The sequence below is a fragment of the Gopherus flavomarginatus genome, chromosome 3 (assembly GCF_025201925.1).
Source record: "Gopherus flavomarginatus isolate rGopFla2 chromosome 3, rGopFla2.mat.asm, whole genome shotgun sequence".
NCBI classification, from domain to species: domain Eukaryota; kingdom Metazoa; phylum Chordata; order Testudines; family Testudinidae; genus Gopherus; species Gopherus flavomarginatus.
The window spans coordinates 116,674,169-116,693,181 of record NC_066619.1 but is presented as its reverse complement, the minus strand read 5'-3'; the positions used below and the strand labels follow the sequence as shown (position 1 = coordinate 116,693,181).

Here is a 19,013-nt window from a genome sequence, read left to right as displayed (position 1 = left end):
AACATATGGAGTGCAATGTCACAACCTAGGTTTAATGAATGTTTTTGTAAGTTATGGCTGCATTTCAGCAGAAGTATTCCTGTATGTAGACCCCAACTTGTTGAGTGTGGGTGGTGTTCCACTGGAGTCAGTGGGACTCCATGTAGGTACAGCAGTAAAACACTGTAGGACCATGCCGCTCAAAGGTGTTGTGCTAATATCCGATTCCTATCGGAACAGTCAAAGGTGCAATGCAATTTGATGGTTCTTCTCAATAGAGCAGGGGTGGGCAAACTACGGGCCGGATCCAGCCCCTCAGGGCTTTGGATCCTGCCCCTGGGATTGCCATGCCTGTGGCGCTGTGGGCCCCGAGCTGCTCCCAGAAGGGGCCAGTACCATGTCCCTGTGGCCCCTGGAGGAGAGGGGGCAGAGGGCTCTGCGTGCTGCAGGGAGGTGCTGCTGGCTGCTTCTGGGAATGGCATGGGCCCAGGGCAGGCAGGCAGGGAGCCTGCCCTAGCCCCAGTGCATGCCACTGCCACCCTGGAGGTGCCAGGTCAGAGCCCACACCTCAACCCTCCCTGCACCTTGTACCCCAACCCTCTGCCCTGAGCCCCATGCCTCCCCCTGCACCCCAATCCCCTGCTGCACCCCCACACCTCTCCTGCACCCCAACCCTCTGCTGCACCTTACACCCCAATCCCCTGCCGAGCCCCTGCCACACCCCTCCTGCACTCCAACCCCCTTCCGAGACTCCTGCTGCACCTCACACCTCCCCTGCACCCCAACCCTGAGCCCTCCCACACTCCACACCCTCCCTGCACCCCAATCTCCTTCCCTTCACTCCTCCTCTGCCTCAACCCCTTGCCCTGAGCCCCTTCATGCACACCGCACCCCCTCCCACACACCAATCCCCTGCCCCAGTCCTACATTCATGGCCCTGCATGCAATTTCCCCACCCGGATGTGGTCCTCGGGCCAAAAAGTTTGCCCACCCCTGCAATAGCAGGAACCACATATATACTTTTAAACACCAAATTAATCCTTATTTTAAATGTTTAAATTTATAAGTACTATAGGTCCTCTCCCTAGAGCCCTCCTTAAATACTGAGTAGTCTGCTTCGAAGGTGGTCTTTAAAGGTACCCAACTTCCACTGAAATCAACAGGAATTAGACACCTAAATCCCTTTGAGGATCTGGACCTAACTCCCTGTATAAAATATGGTAACTATTTGAAATAAAGCAGACTCTGCAAGGTTGGAGAAAAAACATTTACAGAGTCTAACATTAATAATAGACTATAAATACAAATAGAAGAGATTTCAACCAGGCTCCTAAACCTACTTCCTTGCAGGGAATGATTTTGGTTATAAATTCACCAGGGAGTCCAGTGGCACTTTACCATAAGCCTTCGTGGGAAAAAAACCCTCAGACTAACATGGCTACCCCCTGATATTTGGTTATAAATTAACATTCAATTCCACCAGCTTAGCTTCCCCTTCCTTTTTGTCTACTCCTGCCTCTCTGTCCCATTTGTGTCTTACATTCCCCTTTTTTCATCTTGTTACCCATATTATCACATCTGTGCCCCTGCTACTACCAACTAGAAGCAGCAGATTAAAGCGGAGATTGTGTGATTCTGCCGCTGATAGTGCTGACTGCCCTGTGGAAGAGGGAGGGGAAGGAAAAGTGTTATAGCCATTATCTTTCTAGGGGGACAGACTTGAGATATTTTTTTTAAGTGAAGGGTCAATAAAAATGCAGGATTTCCAAACCCAAACTGAATTTAACCCCTTGAAGACAACACAAGGATTTAAAACCACACTAACTAGGGTCTGATCCAAAGCTGACTGAAGTCTATGGAAATCTTTCCCCTTCAATTAACTTTCAGTGCAAAACCACCAGTATTGATTTAAGTGTCCCAAATACAAAAGGAGTTTTTCTTTGCCTTTATCTTACGCTATCTTCAATATATTAACTTTCTTGGTGACTGACAAAACAAGCTATTTCTCTCAAGGTTTACTGCTACCAACAATTAAACCAGCATTCACGTTGTTATTCTGTCATCTTAATAGTTTAAAAATATTTTAAATATTTTGAAACTTCTGACTGTCCCAAATCTCCCACTGACACGAGGGTAAAGGGGAATTCACGACTGAAAAGGGCATACTTTATAAACCCTGTTAACCCAGGGCCAGGTTCTTTCACCTTATTCATTTTGATTAGTACCTTATGCCCAGATCCACGCAGGTATCCAGGCTTCTAACTTCCACTGAAATCAACTCTGGTCGCACACTGTTTCGTCAGTTAAAAATTACATTGCAACAGGGAAACTGGGAGCACCCCTGCTGCCCGTGGCTCTTGCACACTCACTATGGATCACACCCCCCCGCCCATCCCGTGGCTCTACGCCACACGCCGCAATGGGGCATCCTAGGTTTGCAGGCTCGCGGCTCCCACGCGCAGCCGGCAACCTAACAACCACGGGCGCGCGAGGCTCGGCGAACTTTGCGAACGTTCCTTTCCCGGGAGACTCCGCCCCTCTCTGGTTCCAGAGGCTTAACGCCGACTCAGGGCCCCGGGCCCCGCCCCCGCTCTCTATAAATACCGAGGAGGCTGACCAGCCGCGGCCGCGGGAAGAGGGCGTAGCCGGGGTGGGGCAGTTACTGCGGGCGCTGGCCTTTTCCCGCCGCGGGGGGGAGCGCGTGGCTCTGGCCGTGCCGCCCCCAACGGCCGGCTCCGCGCGCGCGAGTCTCGCTGGGCCGCGCGCTGGCTGGCTGAGGGCGGGGCGGGGATGCTGCGCTCCGCGGGTTACTTCAGTGGCTTTTCCTGCCCTTTCGATGGCGCCTCAGGCGCCGGCTGCCCGCGGCCTCACTGCCAGTACAGGCACGAGGCGGGACGGAGCGGGCAGCAGCAGCCGCTGAGCGACGCCCCTGCCATGGGTGAGGACGGGGGCGCTGCCCACGTTGTTAGAGGGCTGAGGGGGGCGGGGACCCCACTGAGCTCCTCCTCCCCGTTGGGGGACGCTGTGAGGCGGGGGTAGCCTGGCCCCGCCCAGTCTCTGCTGTCTGCTATTCATCCCCGAACTTCACCCCCCTTCTCCTAGCCTTTCAGGGGGCTCTGCTCCCTGCTGTGTGGGACAGGGCACCAGGGACTGTGCTTCCTGACTGCACTGGGACCTGCCACTGGAGCTATGGGGCGGGGGGCTTTCCTTGGGATTGGTACCTGTGTGTCTTTGTCGCCCAGGGCTTGGGTGGCATAGTAGCCCATGGCGCTGGTTCCACACCGACACCAGCACAGCAGTGCCGTGTGACCACTAGCCAGGCTTTAGGGGATGGCTGCCACGGCCTCAATTGCGGCCCTGTGGTTCTCCCCCCCACCCCACCCGCCATAGATACCTGGCTGTTAACTGCAGGTGTAGCTAGGTAGATGCACCCCATAATACTGTTTACTCAAGGCTTAGGTTAGGGTAAGTTAGGCATTGTAAGCTGTGGCATGTGGGGCACAATGTGGGACACAATGTGTTTCCAAGCCTGCATTTGAGTGTCCACGCTGCATTTTGAGCCTGGGTTTGTACTTGCTGGGCCCGTGTCTTGCAGCCGTGCTAATGTGTCTGTGTTGAGCAATGCCACCCTTACTCAAGTCCATGCTGCAAAACAACAGGGCTAGGGCTTGGAAGTGAGTCTCAGTGGAAGTTTGTGCTGTGATCCAGCCTGTGGCATGGTCCTAGGGCCTAAATCTTGAATGTTTGTTGACCTGTGTCAGCTGATTTGTGTTTGGACAAAAGAGGGGCATATGCTCAAACCTGAGTCAGAGCCTTGGCTTCAGTGTGCCGGTTAGGTATAGTAGAGTGTCATCTGGTGGCTTCATAAATAAATTACTGGTGGTCGCATAGCCTCTCTTCTTGCCTCTTTCTCAGAATTTTAAATGTAGCCCCAGCAAAAGAAATAGAAATGTTTCAATTATACTATTAAAAAAATAGAAACTAAAATAAAATGCAGTTCTTTGCAGAGTCTCTGCTGCAATGTTGTGGTGGTGGTGCATGAAAACCAGGGAGTGAATTGCTTAGAAATTAAATATAAAATTAGTGTTTTCTAGCATTTATTCTTGCGTTTCTCCCAGTTTTGATTAGCAACATAGAAAATGTGAGGGCTGATTCTGAGAGATGTTGAACCCCTGTAACTTCCTGTGGCATAAATAGAAGTTGGAGATGCTTCCTGGATTCAAAACTTGGTATTTAAGTGTGTGGTGTTTTTTTTAACCTTGAGCTATTCCTGTAAGCAATAGTCTTTCTGAGGAAGGGTAGAGGTGTATTGTAAATATTTACAGCTTTTCTGAAGGTGAGCACTGTTTTCCAGGTAGGAGTATGTCAGTTAATGAAGAGCCTAATAGAACTTCATAGGGAATGTGATGTTCCAGATGGGTTTTATGCCACCTTCCAACACTGTAGTATCTGAGTGCCTTTCAGTAGTGCATTAAGCAATGTGACTAACATCTGTCACATCTGGTTTGTTTTTACTCTCTCTCATGACTTTTCTGCGAGGGACTTTGTTCCTCTTATGAATTGTCATTTTCAGGCACTTGTGTGTCAGTTTCTGAGTTGATTGTTGCATGACAATGATAGTGTGTAACTTGGTGGGAAATCTGGGCTGTTCGTACAGTAGTGGGCTAAGTTCATTCAAAGGTGTACAACAAAACTTGATCTTAACCACTTTAATATCCCCAAATAAGAAAAGAATGCTGTAAATGTAGGTTTTAAAAACCTGAATTGCATTTCAGCTACTTAAAAAATAAAAATGTAGTTTCTTTTTCATTTGATTTACTAACTTTTTTTCTTCTGAAATCTATTTCCCTTGAAAGAATTGATAACCTTAATTAGTGCTTAAAGACAATAGGGAGTGTAGCTGGATGTTCCCAGTCTTATTTTAGATGTGCACAGTTTTAAGCATATAGTCTGTTGTTAATTTGGGGTTGTAAATGATTGCGCTTCTTACTGATCCTTTGCTGTTTCACCTTTTTAGGACAATTGTGTTATATGTGAGAGCCATGAGTGACTCTTACCCCATGAAGTCTTTATCTTGCCTCCATGATGGAAGACTTAACTTCCAGATTAGTGCAACTGGATTTCCATGTTTACAGTTGATTTATGATTAGTGGAGATTGTAGATTTTCAACCCATGGGAGTCCAAGCTCATGGGTGTTACAAAGGGGTCACAGACTAAGCAGCACTTCATCATAGGGCTGAGAAAAAGAAAAATTAGCAGAATCCAGTTGTCACTAGCACCCAACCGGAGACAGGGAAGAGAGTGAAGGATCAACTCATTCCTTCTGTATCTACTGCTTACTCAATTGCGGTAGAGCACTCCCCTTCCCTGGATACACTGCAGCAGCACCACTTTAAGAAGCTCGCCTTAGAGCTGAGGTTTCAGTGTACTTTGTGCTCCGCTGAAATGCAGTTAAAAAACAAACAAAGAACAGTGTCTGTAATAGTTTAAAAAGATTGATATACCGAATGCTTCTTGGTATACCGAATTATGTTTAAGTACAATACTAATTGGAGTTTCAAGCCGTCTTAGAGCTGATACTGAGCTTACAGGTGATAATATGGTTGTCTTGAAACTTATAAAGGTTATGAATATAACAGCTTAAAAACATAATTTAAGTGACTGAATAACAAAACTGTTGTCTGGACCATAAACCTGTATATTTGTAGAGCTTTGCCACAGACTGCAATATTTATTACGTAGAAGATATTTTTCAGCTGAACTCTGTGAAATCGTAACTTAATACTTGTAGTATTTAAGAGAGATCAGTGAATGACATGATTTTCTTCCATCAACAGAGCTAGGTAAAAGTATACAAGAATTGGAAAGAATCAAAAAAGCAATTGAGTCAGTCAAGACTGAAGTTGAAGAAGGGCAGAAGAAACTCTCACAGTATAATTTGCAAGATGAAATACCTAAAAACTCTCTGACATCTAAAACAAATGATGTTAAAGGAAATAAAAGTTCCCCAGATGATGATGATCTGCGTAGCTCTCTTACAAAAGACAAATGTCTTGTAGCTCCAGTCTCTAAGTACTCTAGCAAAGGCTGTCATTTGGTATCCAGTAAATATGTCATTGACCATAGCTGTCCAGCAACTGACCTTGAATATGATCCACTGCTAAATTATTCTGCAGGCCTACTCAGCTCTTCCATAATGAAAGAGCAGGAAAATGACACACAGCAATTTAAGCGGGTGAAAATGCCTCTTGCTGATTTTCACATGGAGTCTCCAAAAATGTCTCCATGTGGAAATCAGCATGGATCCCCAAAGAAGAGATCAAGAAGCTATTCACCAATAAAGCTTGAAATAAAGCTCCAAGAATCTGATGATGATGATATTCTGGTTATTGATGCTCCACCATTGACTGTCACTAAGAAGCCAAGAATAAATAGGAGCTTTAAAAACTGGAATAGGGAAGAAAGCAAACAAGCTGCTATAACATGTGCAGAAAATCTGCGGAATAGTAACATAGGAGAAGATCCTCTTAAGTATATTGAGGAAAAACGAGCAGAAGTTTCTGTAACTCTGCAAAAGGATGACAACACAGATGTAAGCAACCCTGAAAAATCACTGAAAACGCCACCAAAAACTCAAAGTGCATATTTGCCTGATGTGAAAATTAATGCTTTGAAGTCATTAAATAACCTTTGTGAACAAAGAAAACCTTTTACTGTCTCTCAGGAAAATAATGTATCTTCAATTTCTCATATTAAGGCACAGATGCAGAATGAAACTTTGAAGAAAGAAGATCCAAAGAGTGAAATATCAGTGAAAACGTCTGTTGAAGAATTGAGTACTAACAAAGATAAAAACACACCGAGTTGCAAGAGAGAGGCCCAAACTAGCCTGTATTTTGAAGCCAGCTCAAAAGACCAAACTCTGCTAACTGCACAAGGAACTTGTAAAAAATTACCTGTAAATATAGGAAAAATTCAGCTCATATATGAAAATGGAGAAAATGAAGTGTTGGGAAATGCACCCATTCATCCCAGCACTCCCTTGAATTTGGGTGAGAAAATTTGTCATGATGTAGATCTCTTGACTAAAAACCGTAGTGGAGAAAGTAATAGTAATACTGTGAACACTAACATCCAAGAAAGTGAAATAATTGTATTAGATTCTTCTTCAGAAGAAGAGATGGAGTGTAGTGAAGAGGATACTGAACTCTCTGAATCGGATGACCCTATAGAGGAATGCCGGAGAATTTTCAATGAGTTTGTTGAAAGCGAAGCACAGAAGCAAGAAATCGCTAAGCAGGTGCGGTACGTTTTGTTGTACATCTGCACTTCCTTCCTTCATGGGGATGCAAAGAGACAAGTGTTCCATACATTCTGTAATACTTTTTACTAGTGTTTTCTCTAATCATATAGATCCACATTTTGGAAAATGTCCACTAATATTGCGTGGTCAGATTAGGACACAGGGCCAAATACTCAAAACTGTTGAGCACAGTCAACCCCAATTCAAGTAGTTGGGAGCTTTCCCTGCTCAGCATATTTGAAGATCATACACTAAATGCTTGAGTTGGGCATCCAAAATTAGTGGACACTCTTAAAAACATTTTTAGCAATAGTGTTTTATCTTTAGAAGTGGCCAGATGCAGTGTATGGGAAGTCTAAAGTGTGTTAGGCTTAGTAAATTTTGAATTAACTACATAACCTCTTTGACGTGTTTCTCAAGTTCGGTACATTTACTAAACAGACTGACTTGTAGGAGACTCTCTATTTTGAAAAATCTACTTATGTTATTAAAATTATTCCTAATAATGAAAATATACCATCTTTTTTCATGTGAACATAAAGATGAAGTCCTGTAGCTGAATCTTGATGAAGGTATATACTTTAGTTGTTGTAACTTTAGATTGGAAATGTTTGAATTTCTTCCATTAGTTGAAACAGTTGAAAGCCTAACTAGTGAATTATGACATTTAGTCAAAGCAGTTTCTGCATTGTGTAGCTAATAAAAGAAAAAAACCTGTATTATCTTTTATTCTTAATTTTAATAGGCTCTTGGAGCTCATGTTGAAGTAGATACATTGGATACCAAGACAAATATGGTTTCTGGGCAGAAGAAAAGAATTGCGCACACTGCAAAATTCGATGTGAGTTTTCTTCTGGGAATTTTTTAGAACTATGCCTATATAATATCAACAATTAAATAACTAGTATTTTTTACTAATCTTCAACTTAAAGTTAATTCCTTTTGAGGCTCATCTTAAGTGAGGTATGTTAAGCTAAAAGTTCATGTTCAGTTTTAGTGAAAACTTCTTACTTGTAAATCCTTTCTTTAGCCTCTATAAATTACAATTAACATTAGCAAACTCCAAGACTACTAGTGACTGAACTGTAGACCTCATATTGAGATGTATATTTCTGCTTCGCTGAGCTCTCAAACAGTGAACCTACCACCACAATGTAGATCAGGCTGTCAGAATAAATTGAAGAAAGTATTAAATGTAGGGTGCCATTGACTCCAATGTGTAATTTTGCTCACAACTTGTTCTAATTTAGGAAAAGGGTGGCCCATTTTGAGCTGGCAGACACTAGCCATTCTACAGACTGTTGCAATACAAATATACCTAAATGCTGTATTCATAAGTTCCAATTACAGCATCAACTTGGAAACAGTAGCAAAACTATTTGTTTTTGAACACCCTAGTTGAAAGCTTGCATTACCTGCTAGAGATCCTGCTATACGCCTGTACCCCGATACAATGCGGTCCTCGAGAGACGAAAAAAAAATCTCACCACATTATAGGTGGGACATCGTTATACTGAACTTGCTTTGCCCTCTCGCCCCAGTTCCTTGTTCCCTGAATGCCCCCTCCAGAGATCCAGTCCCTAATCACCCCCAGGACCCCAATCCCCTTGCTCCCTGTCCCCTGACTGCTCCAACCCCTATCCACACCTCCTGCCCCCTGACAGGCACTCACTGGCAGCGGCAGGAAGCGCAGCAATGTGGCCCCAGCCCATTCCACTCCAGCAGCTACTAGCCGCAGTGCTCCGCTTCCTGCCGCTGGTGAGTACGGGGAGTTGGGGAAAGGACACTTTCCTTGCCCTGGCACCAGCTGTGTTGCTGGGGTGGGGTTGGGGAAAGGTCCCACACTCATCTGCTGCAGGAAGCTGAGCACTGCAGCTGGGAGCTGGTGGAGTAGAGCGGGCTGGAGCCGGGCTGCTCCGCATCTGTCACAGCCAGTGGGTGCATGGGGGATTCCCTTCCCCCAAGTCCTCTCCCCTGAGTGACACAGCTGGGCCTGGGGCAAGGGAAGGGAGCCCTTGACCACCCCCAAGACCCTCTGCCCCTTATCCAACTCCTCAGCCCCGTCCCAGCACCCTTAACACGCTGCTCAGAGCAGCATGTAAGAGCTTTACCGCATTGTATGCGAACCCGTGTTCTATTGGGTCGCCTTATATCGGGGTAGAGATGTATTATGTTATATATGGACACTTCTTTTCTCTTTTGAATTGCATTCGAACAATTGCTTAATAAACAGTGAGTATAGCTCCACTGAAGGTCATTGGGACTGCTTGCTTATTAAGTGTGTCCTGAGGTGACTGTTGAAAACACAACACTTAATTATACTTCATTGAGCTCTCTGACTTACGAATGAACCTCCTTCAGCTGAAAGTGTCCTGATGCACAGTGCATGATCTTTTTTAAAAAGAAATTGTATTTTATATACACAGGATGAGCAAGCAGTGCCATACATTTCTTTTCAACAGTTCTTTTAATTACAAAATATTTTAAGGCCTGTATCTGCATTGTATTATTTGAAATGTTCCTGTTTCTAGAACTAAGATACGCTAGAACTCTTCAGCTGAGGCCTACGTTACAAGACTGGAGGATTTATCCTGCTACTGTTGTCATACCCATTATGGGGAACTGCCTTCAGATGTTAATATCAGCCACAGGAGAAACAAAGTTCTGAGCTTGGCTCTTAGTATGAAATGTAAAACATAAAGTACGAATTAGTGTGTGTGGCAGTCTCAACATCTAGTCTCTTACTGATTTACATTCTTCAGTACTATATACTCTACTATATACCTAACTCCACTGATAACCTTGAATCAGATTACATTTATGTGTAAAACGTTAATTATCCTTATCTTCTAGGGATGAAACATACTTTATTTCACATTTAATCTGATATTCTGCTTAAGGTGACCAGATGTCCTGATTTTATAGGGAAAGTCCCGATTTTTGGGTCTGTCTTATATAGGCTCCTATTCTCCCCCTACCCCCGCCCATCTCCATCCTGATTTTTCACACTTGCTGTCTGGTCACCCTAATTCTGCTTGACATCTACTATGGTATCCCAGGCCAACTGCACCATCTCTCTCTATATAATATATACTTGTGTATATAACTTTTTTAAATTGAATAGATTCAAATAAAATCCTGTAACTAACATTTTTCACCAAGTGTGACTTTGCTTATGGATAACTGCAGGGTCAGGCCTTGTTGGTTTAAGGGTGTCTTTTGAGGATTTTGTCAGTACTGTGCATAGTGTGTTTTGCTTTCCATTTGAGTTACTGGTCATATGCTCTCCACAGGTCTTTATCGGAAGATCATTGGGAAACATATGCAAACTGTGATTCACTGCTTTCATATAGGAGGCATGTTGTGCCTGTTCTCCAAAAGCTACCATTCAGTTTGTATTTAGATGGTCTATAAAATGGTGACTTGAATTTCTAAAGTCCTTTGTTTCAGTCCTAGGTATCTTAGAGACTATTCTCTCTCTCTCTCTCTCTCCGCCCTCCTCTTCCCCTTTGCTTATCCTGGTGTTTGATATCAGCTGGGTTACTTTGCAGTTGCTTGGATGAGTACTGTGGGATTTAAAAAAAAAAAAAAGTATAAAGACTATATGGCCTGAACCTCAGCTGATATGAATTAGTTGACCTCCATTGCCTTCAGTGGAGTTCTGTAGACTTATGTTTGCTGAGAATCTGGCCCTATACCTTGTCTTTTTGGAAGATAAATTCTTTGAGAAGGATTGTAGAAGAGATGGTGGAAGTATATGTTTGGATGCAGTCTTCTATAATAAAATACGCTGTAAATGTATTATCCTACGACTTTGTTAACTTGTAAATTTGGAAGTGTATTTTGACAAATGTGCAATTGGTTGAACATTCTAATTTTCATGCCCATTAGGTACAGACCAACAAAGAAATACTGGTGCCTTTTAAGGCACCTCTTCCACAGCAATCTTGTCCTACCAGAATCCTGCAGGCACAGCAACAGGCAGTGCAGATAACAGCTGCTGTTAAAAGTGGACAGGCTTTTGTTGCTGCAACTTCTGGACAGAAGAAAACTGTACCTGTATTGTCAACTACTCAGATTCAAAACGTAGGACCAATGGGTATGAGATCTCGCTTCGCAAAGTGAGATAAACCAGGTTTTTTAAATAAATTTTGGTCTTTAGATTGCTTTAAAATATTTGATCAGTTTGTTTTTGTTCCAAATGTGAGCATTCTTAAACATTCTGGATGCCTGAGTGAACCCTTAATTCATTTTATTGTTCTAAGTATCCTGGCTGAGTCAACATTTTAATGTCAGTTAACGTTAATTCAGTTAGTTTTGTGTTTGGTTTTGGGTGAAGTTCTCTCAAATGTTTGGAGGCAGTTCTGAGGGGCTGGAATGAAACAACTTTCAACATTTATAATTGTTTCAAGTTACTGTCAAGTATGTAGGGTTTCTCAGAAGCCCTAAAGCATGGCAATCACTCTTTCTTTCCCGCCTGTATGTATTTGCTTTCCTGAAAGCCTTCCTCTAGTTCAGTGGTTCTCAAATTGTGGGTCAGGATCCCATTTTAATGAGGTCGCCAGGGCCAGTGTTCGACTTGCTGGGGCCCAAGCCTTACCCCAGCCACTCAGGGCTGAAGCCAAAGCCTGAGGGCTTTAGCCTGGGGCAGTGAGGTTCAGGCTCCAGACCTCTTTTCTCTCAGATCATGTAGTGATTTTTGTTGTCAAAGGGGGGTCTCAGTTTGAGATGTTTGAGAACCGCTGCTTTAGTTTGAAAGAAAATACCAATAACTTAACATTTGGATATCTCTATTTTCATGCTGACATTAAAATCATCATGGTGCTATTTTTATTTTGAAAATATACCTCTTTTAACTCTAATGTAATTTTTAAAAGAATGAGTACTCTGCCGGTTGTGCTGTTAAAAATTTTTTAAAGTTCTTTCTTTGCTATGTGAAAGTTACCCTATTTTGAGTGGGTCTATGTATTCAATGTTGTCAAATGCCCAAAGTGTGTATATTTAATATATCTATTTTTTTTCCTCTTAATTTTTCAGCAAGTAATTTTAGGTATTTACTAACAAGGCCTTTGGGCAAAAATATTCCATGTAGTAACTCCACTGATGTCAAGAATTGCACTAGGGATTAATTTAGTACTTTATAGGTAGCCTGAAGGCTTTTTGGTTGTACAAGCCTGGTTTTTCAGTTCATTCATTTCAAGTGAGCACATGTAACTTAGAATGTAATGGATAAGTGAGTGTTTCTCAAGCTGTATAATTGTCTTCTCACTTTCTAGTCCATTCAACAGTGTGGTAGAAATTGATACCGAGAGGATCTATTTAGCAAACTGGTGGGCAGCCTGTCAGGGTAATCTGCTGATGGGCCATGACAGTTTTACATCAACTGTCCATAGGCCCGGCTACCTACAGCTCCCAGTGGCTGCAGTTTGCTGTTCCCGTTCCTGACCAATGGGATGGTCAATGTAAACAAACTGTGTCACGGCCCACCAGCAGATAACCCTGACTGGCTGCAGGTTGCCCACCACTAATTTAGTGTAATAGCTACGATCCATACACTATACCCTGGTCTTGGGGGCCTATTTCTAAACTTTGTTTGTTTACTTTTCTTGTGGTGTGGTTTGCCCATTTTTGGAGTTAGATTTTACTTACACGCCTCAAAGGTTTGTTCTGGTCTTATATTAGTAAAGCACTTGGAGAGCTCAAACTAAAGTTTTATATCAAGTTTTTAAGTTTACCTGAATAAGTATTTTACTTTACCATCCTGCTGCTCATCTCTGTAATATGAGTGCCTTCCACGTAAAGTGAAGTTACTGGTGTGCTTTTTGGAGTCTCTAGCTATTGTCCTAAAGTTCAGCTAACTTTGAATTTGGTTACCAAAATAAAATCGTAAAGAATGTGTCTCCCATGTGGCAGGGGTGGTGAATTCTGTGGGCCCGTGGTACCTGTGCTCCAGGAATATTCAGAGCACAGGGGCCCGGATCCACCAGTGTTCGGGACCAGGTCTCTCCCCTGGCACTTCCTGCCACCCAAGCATGCCTCCCTTGGAGCATCTTCTGGCCCCACCTGCCACCCCCAGGCCATTTAAAAGGGTCTGGGGGCAACCATTGGCAGCACAGCGAGGCTAAAGTGACTTCCTGCTTGCCCTCACTTTGCACAGTGTGCCACTCTTGGAAGCAGCCAGCACATCCTTGTGGCCCCATGGGGGTGGGGGATGTCTCTGTATGCTTCCCCTTCCCCAAGCAGTGACTGCCATTGGAATTGTGGCCAGTGGGAGCTGCGGGGGCAGTGGCTGTGGGCTATGGCACCCAGAGACACCCCACCCCACCCCACTTAGGACCTGCTGCCAGAGGGGTGGGAGCTACCCAAGGTAAGCCTCACACCCCTCATCCCTTCCCGCACCCCTGCCCTATCCCAGAGTCTGCACCCAAATGTCCTTCCAGAGCCCGCACTCCATCCTGCATCCAAACTCCTTCCCAGAGTCTTAGGTGGGGGGGAAGGGGGTGGGGGCTTGGACTCATTCTGGGCACCACCAAAATTATACAAATCTGCCATTTAGTGAAAGGGGATTGAGCAGTAAAACTTCATTCTTAATGAATAACTATATGTAATTACCTTCTGTTGTTTCAGTATGTCTAAATTTGCTTGAAGTTCAGCCTGTTGCAGCCAGCAGTGGTCAACTGAATGTATTCCTTCAAGGAAATGCTGTAACAGCAATGCCATGCAGACCTTCTAATATTTCAGTAAAAAGGATTGCTCCCATGCCTATTAAGGTACTATAATAGTAGTTAAAATATAAGTGCCCAAATACTGCAGTTACCTGGAACAACAACTATTGATTTTATACAGAGGCTTCCTTGCTAAGCACTGCAGGATATATAAATATTAAATGTTAACTTTTTTTTGAATATTTCATAATCACATCATACAGTAAGTACTGCTTTCGAGTCCATTTAATAATGCTAACAATTGGTGTTATTCTGTGTGGTTACAAGTGGTCAGATTTTAGTGGTCAGTATTGTATACTAGCAGAACTGTAGCTCACTCTCCTGCCTTCTCATAACTATCAACCTTCTGCTGAGAAGTTGCAGACATTGGGGCATTGCAAGAGGTTTCATGTGGGAATAGATAGCAGTGATTAGGTGTCTGGATGATATTGTTGCGTGTTTTACTTACACTAAATACAGCAGACCTTTAATAGAGGTGGTCAGACTGCATTTAGGCAATTCTTTATTTCAAGAATCTCGGCCAAATCTCCAGTGGTAGGTTTTAGGAAGCAATTTACTAGTTAAAGATTAAGGCAGAAAGCAAAATATCCTGTTGCTAACTGCTCTTCCAAAAAGAAAATCTCACAACTAACAATGCAGCATTTCTTAAAAGGCTGAGCAGTGCTTGCACAGTAAACTTGTTAAACTGTAATACTGTCATCTAACTCCCACCATGGTAGAACTTCAGATCAATCTAAAGGTAATTAATGATGGTGTTACTGTGTTCCATGGCTTGCTTTAGTCTAGTCAGGCCAAATAAAATTATTGTAAAATAGTTATCTTACAGTTGTACTGGCTAGAGTTAATAAAGACAAGTGCACCTGAAATTATTTATACATATGATATTGTGACGTAACTTAGCACGATAGCAGGTTTGTTGGCATAGAAATGTTTTATACAAGATGTGAAGGGGATGGCTTCTCTGGCTTTATTCAATAAAGTATTTTTCCTCTTCTAGAAAGCAGAGGTTGAAAGATTTATAGAAACTCCTTTTAATGTGAGTCCAAGTAGTAGTGCTTGGTTGCAGTAGGTTTATAGTGTGTTAGCACAGAAGTGCTCTGTCATCTTGAGCAACCAGCTTCTGTGTAGAGGACCATTGGTCTTGCCTACTTTCAAAGATTCCTCTAATCTTGATTTACTGACAGAAGGCATGAAAGTTTGGGGGATAAAGTAAAAATCACTTATGATAGTGTACTTTAAAGCTCTAAATTTCAGAGTAAGCTAGGTAAATCTACATGTCAAGCAGAACTTCAATAATCGAGTTTAAATTAAAAAAAACATAACCTAAAGTGAATAAATCAGTACAGTAATAGCATAGTAGCTTAGCATGCCACCCCATATCTTTTGTAGGCTATTAAACACAATTTTCAATTAAAACTGCTTACTAGATTACTACTTCAGTGTTGCTGAAGTAGTTTGAAATTGATTAAAACATACATTTTTGAAGATTTTTAAAGACCAAATTCATTTACACTTCAATGATGATCTGTCCCAAGTACCAAATTGTTTATGCCTGCTTCTCAAACTTGCTTTTTTGATCTCTCTCAAAACTACATTCTGGAAGGCATTGTGGCTAACGTTCTCTAGAAAGAGACTGACAAAATTAGAGGGTGATGAGAGTATCCTTATCTATCTTTCTCTTCTACCAAAACTACTACTAGATGTTGGTAAATATCATTTAGATGGTGGTGATCATTCAGTATCACTACATAAGCCAACCATTCTGTGAGAATAAGTGGGACTAATATTATAAGTAAACAGCTTGTTTAATAGCGACCCTGTTTGGACAAAATTTTAAAGTAAGGCATGTTATCACACCAGACTTCTGGATTTGACAGGTTTATCCTCCACTTCTTATTAAACAAATTTAAATTCTATTATGGCAAGCCTTGGGATATTTTACATCTAATTACAAACTCTTTTTTTTTTTTTCTAAATGACAAAGCTAGTAGATTGTACCAAATTAACTCCTGCAGTGTGCCTTCAGTCTGTATTCTGAATGAAAAAATATTTAGAGACAGGCCAAAAATAGAAACTGTTGACTATTAGATGATAGCTGGAGCTGGTAACTCTTTGTGAGGGTAACACTGTATTCTGCCTAACTCTGCTTTTTGTTTGCTCTTGACTTTTTGAAACTTTTTTAGCTGAATTTTTATACTTTATTCTGGACTAAATTATTTTTTAATTTGAGTAAAAACTGAATTATGTATATTATTCAGCTCCTTAGTATAACAACATATGAACTGAATATTGAATGTTCTCTCTAAGGTTTCTAGTCGGAGAAGGCTTTCTATAATTCCAGAATCTGGATCCAAAGTTCCACATGACACAAGACAACGATATGTCAACTTTTTTGTTGAAGAATATTTGAAAGTTTGTAGAACAGTAAATGAAGCTTTTGATAAGGTTTGTATTGGTTATGAAGAAAAGCTTTAAAGATGTATAACACTTACACTTTTCAAGTAAATGAACACGCTGCTTGCTATACATGGTTGGGGAAAAACGTTAGACTGAGAAGACCCATTAAAATAAAGTATGTGTGTAAGCCATTTGAAAATAGTCTAGTCATTAGCAGACAAAAACTAGCAATTTACTTGGTTTTTCTCTTCTTCCTTACCCCGTTCATTTCTCTCATGTCCAAGTGTAAAATATGCTTGGAAACTATCATAAAGTAAATAAGTTCCCTTTAAAATGTCATCATTTATGTCTTTTATGAGACAAATTAATACCTTAGTGCTATTCATGTTTGTGGTCACCTGTTTGGCAACAATCCTCATTCAAAAAGCAGCTACAATGGTCCAGGCCATTGTTTTCCCTGGAGATTCTATTGTATTTACTTGGGGCGGGGTGGACAGTATAATTATACTCTAGAGATGGGCTCATGGGCACTAGCAGCCTGGGCAACATCTTCAGTGTGAGCCAAATTTCTTGATTATTGCAAATTTGAGGGTGTTCTGTGAAGCTGTTCTGCTAGGGTCCCAGATAAATGTTTGTAATTCCTTGTTTCTGTGCTCCATAGTCTCTCGTGTCTTTCCTTTTATTCTTAAACTTGTTTTATCCTTTCATTTTCCTGCCCTGGGGGTTGGTCTTCACTACAGGGAGATTGACACTGCTGCAGTCTATTCAGCAGGAGTTTATTTAATTTAGCAGGTCCAGTGAAGACTCACTGAATTGATGGCAGAGCGCTCTCCTGTTGACTCTGATACTCCACCTCTCTGAGAAGATTAAGGGAAGTTGACCGGAGAGCATCTCCCGTCGACTTATCCCAGTGTTTTCACTGTGCTGCAAGTCGACCTAAGCTATGTCAACTCAGCTGGTGTAGTGTAACTTAGGTTGACTTATCCCGGTAGTGAAGACAAGCCCTTAGTCTCTAATTATCCCCCTCAATTTGCAACATGTAAAACCAAGGAGAGGAGAAGTAACTGTTGCCTCTGAGAGACAGCAACATATTTTTGCTATCAAGTGTTCTCCAAAACAGAAAGCTAGGTTCGCTGCAGCAGGTTCAATCTGCAAACCTATCTCATTAGCTCTTTCCTCTTCAGTCAAATTGCTTCATTCCTTCAACTTCTTCCACTACACCTTTACAAGAGGAAGCTTGGGGAAATTTTCCTAGCCCTAAAAATGTTATAGCAGCTACTGACTTCTGGGATGTTCTGTGGTATTGCTTATATCTGTCCCCAAGTGTCATAGTACTAAATTGCCTTGAAATAGCACATGCAGAATCTGCCAGGCAATAATAAAATACAAACATAAATTAAAGTAAATAATAAAATAAAATAAGACAGATCAGACTTTACTGCTTAGGGCTTCAAAAAATGGGAGTGGAAATATCTACCCTCCAAAGGAAGCCCTGACCGTTATTTTCCTTCTATGCAAGAAAATCTTCAGACTTTAATGTTACACTAACAATGTTTCACGTAGTTGTATAATGATGCTCTTTATATCATTCAATTTCATCTATTTGCAAGACAAGATTCCAGTAATCCCTATCTATAAATTTATATTTAGGATTTATTTAAAGTATCACTCTTATTTTCACTCAGATGTGTTTACTTTCTAGTTCCTGAAATGGAGTTTTTTCTAAGTATTACTTCCAAATATTTGCACAACTTACTAAAATATGATAGTCTATGATTAATGTAGCACTGAAGTGTTTAGGACATTACAGCTTAGAACTGAAGACATTTTTGACAGCAAAACTTTCTTAGACTCTGACTAACAAAACTCTGCAAAATTTACAATAAACTGTATGCCCTTAAATTTTGGTCTTACTCTTTTAAATGTAGGCATTGGTAGAAGAAAAAGCAATTTATGATCGTTGTGGCAGTAAAAATATGTATCTGAACATAGCTGTGAACACCCTTAAAAAGCTGAGGGATCAAGGTAGTCTCTCTCCAAATGGTAAGAAATTATGTAGGGAAATTGGGGGGGGAAGAAAGAAGTGATGCTGTCTGACACAGATAAAGATCATTGTTTTGCCTCATTAATGAGGATTTTATTTAAATTGCTGGTGTAAACATGGGGTTTGGCTACACTTGCAGGTGTGCAGCGCTAGGAGTTAAAGCTGTCTTCATACAGCTGTGTAGGGAGAGCGCTGGAGCGTGGCCACACTGACAGCTACCAGTGCTGCAGTGTGGCCACATTTGCAGCGGTGTTGGGAGTGGTGCATTATGGTCAGCTATCCCACAGAGCACCTGGTCCCATTTTGGCTCCATGGGTTGTGGGAAGGGGGCGGAGGGGGCGGGTCATTCTGCTTCCTGTCCCAACGCCCCGTGATGCATTGCTTCACATCCCAGCAATCCCTGTTTTTCCGTCCACATTTGGTCCCGTCTTGACTCTCTCAGCAGTTTTTGTGTGGGAAATGGAGCCTGAACTGCTGAGGAGTATACTGGCAAGTCTCGCCAGCACGTCACGTTTGGCAGTTGAGCTATTTCTTAAGGTACAAAGTGATGAGGAGTCCGACGAT

General features: G+C 42.2%; 1 protein-coding gene across 1 annotated transcript in view; it reads left to right on the top strand.

Annotated features, from left to right (window-relative positions):
* The first annotated feature begins 2,769 nt into the window (after positions 1–2,769).
* Positions 2,770–19,013, top strand: part of LOC127046254 (RNA exonuclease 1 homolog) — a 37,049-nt gene continuing 20,805 nt past the window's right edge. The window contains 7 exon segments of the mRNA XM_050943049.1: positions 2,770–2,917; positions 5,818–7,280; positions 8,029–8,124; positions 11,175–11,418; positions 13,911–14,053; positions 16,316–16,453; positions 18,334–18,448. Coding sequence (XP_050799006.1) covers positions 2,770–2,917; positions 5,818–7,280; positions 8,029–8,124; positions 11,175–11,418; positions 13,911–14,053; positions 16,316–16,453; positions 18,334–18,448 — 2,347 coding nt within the window.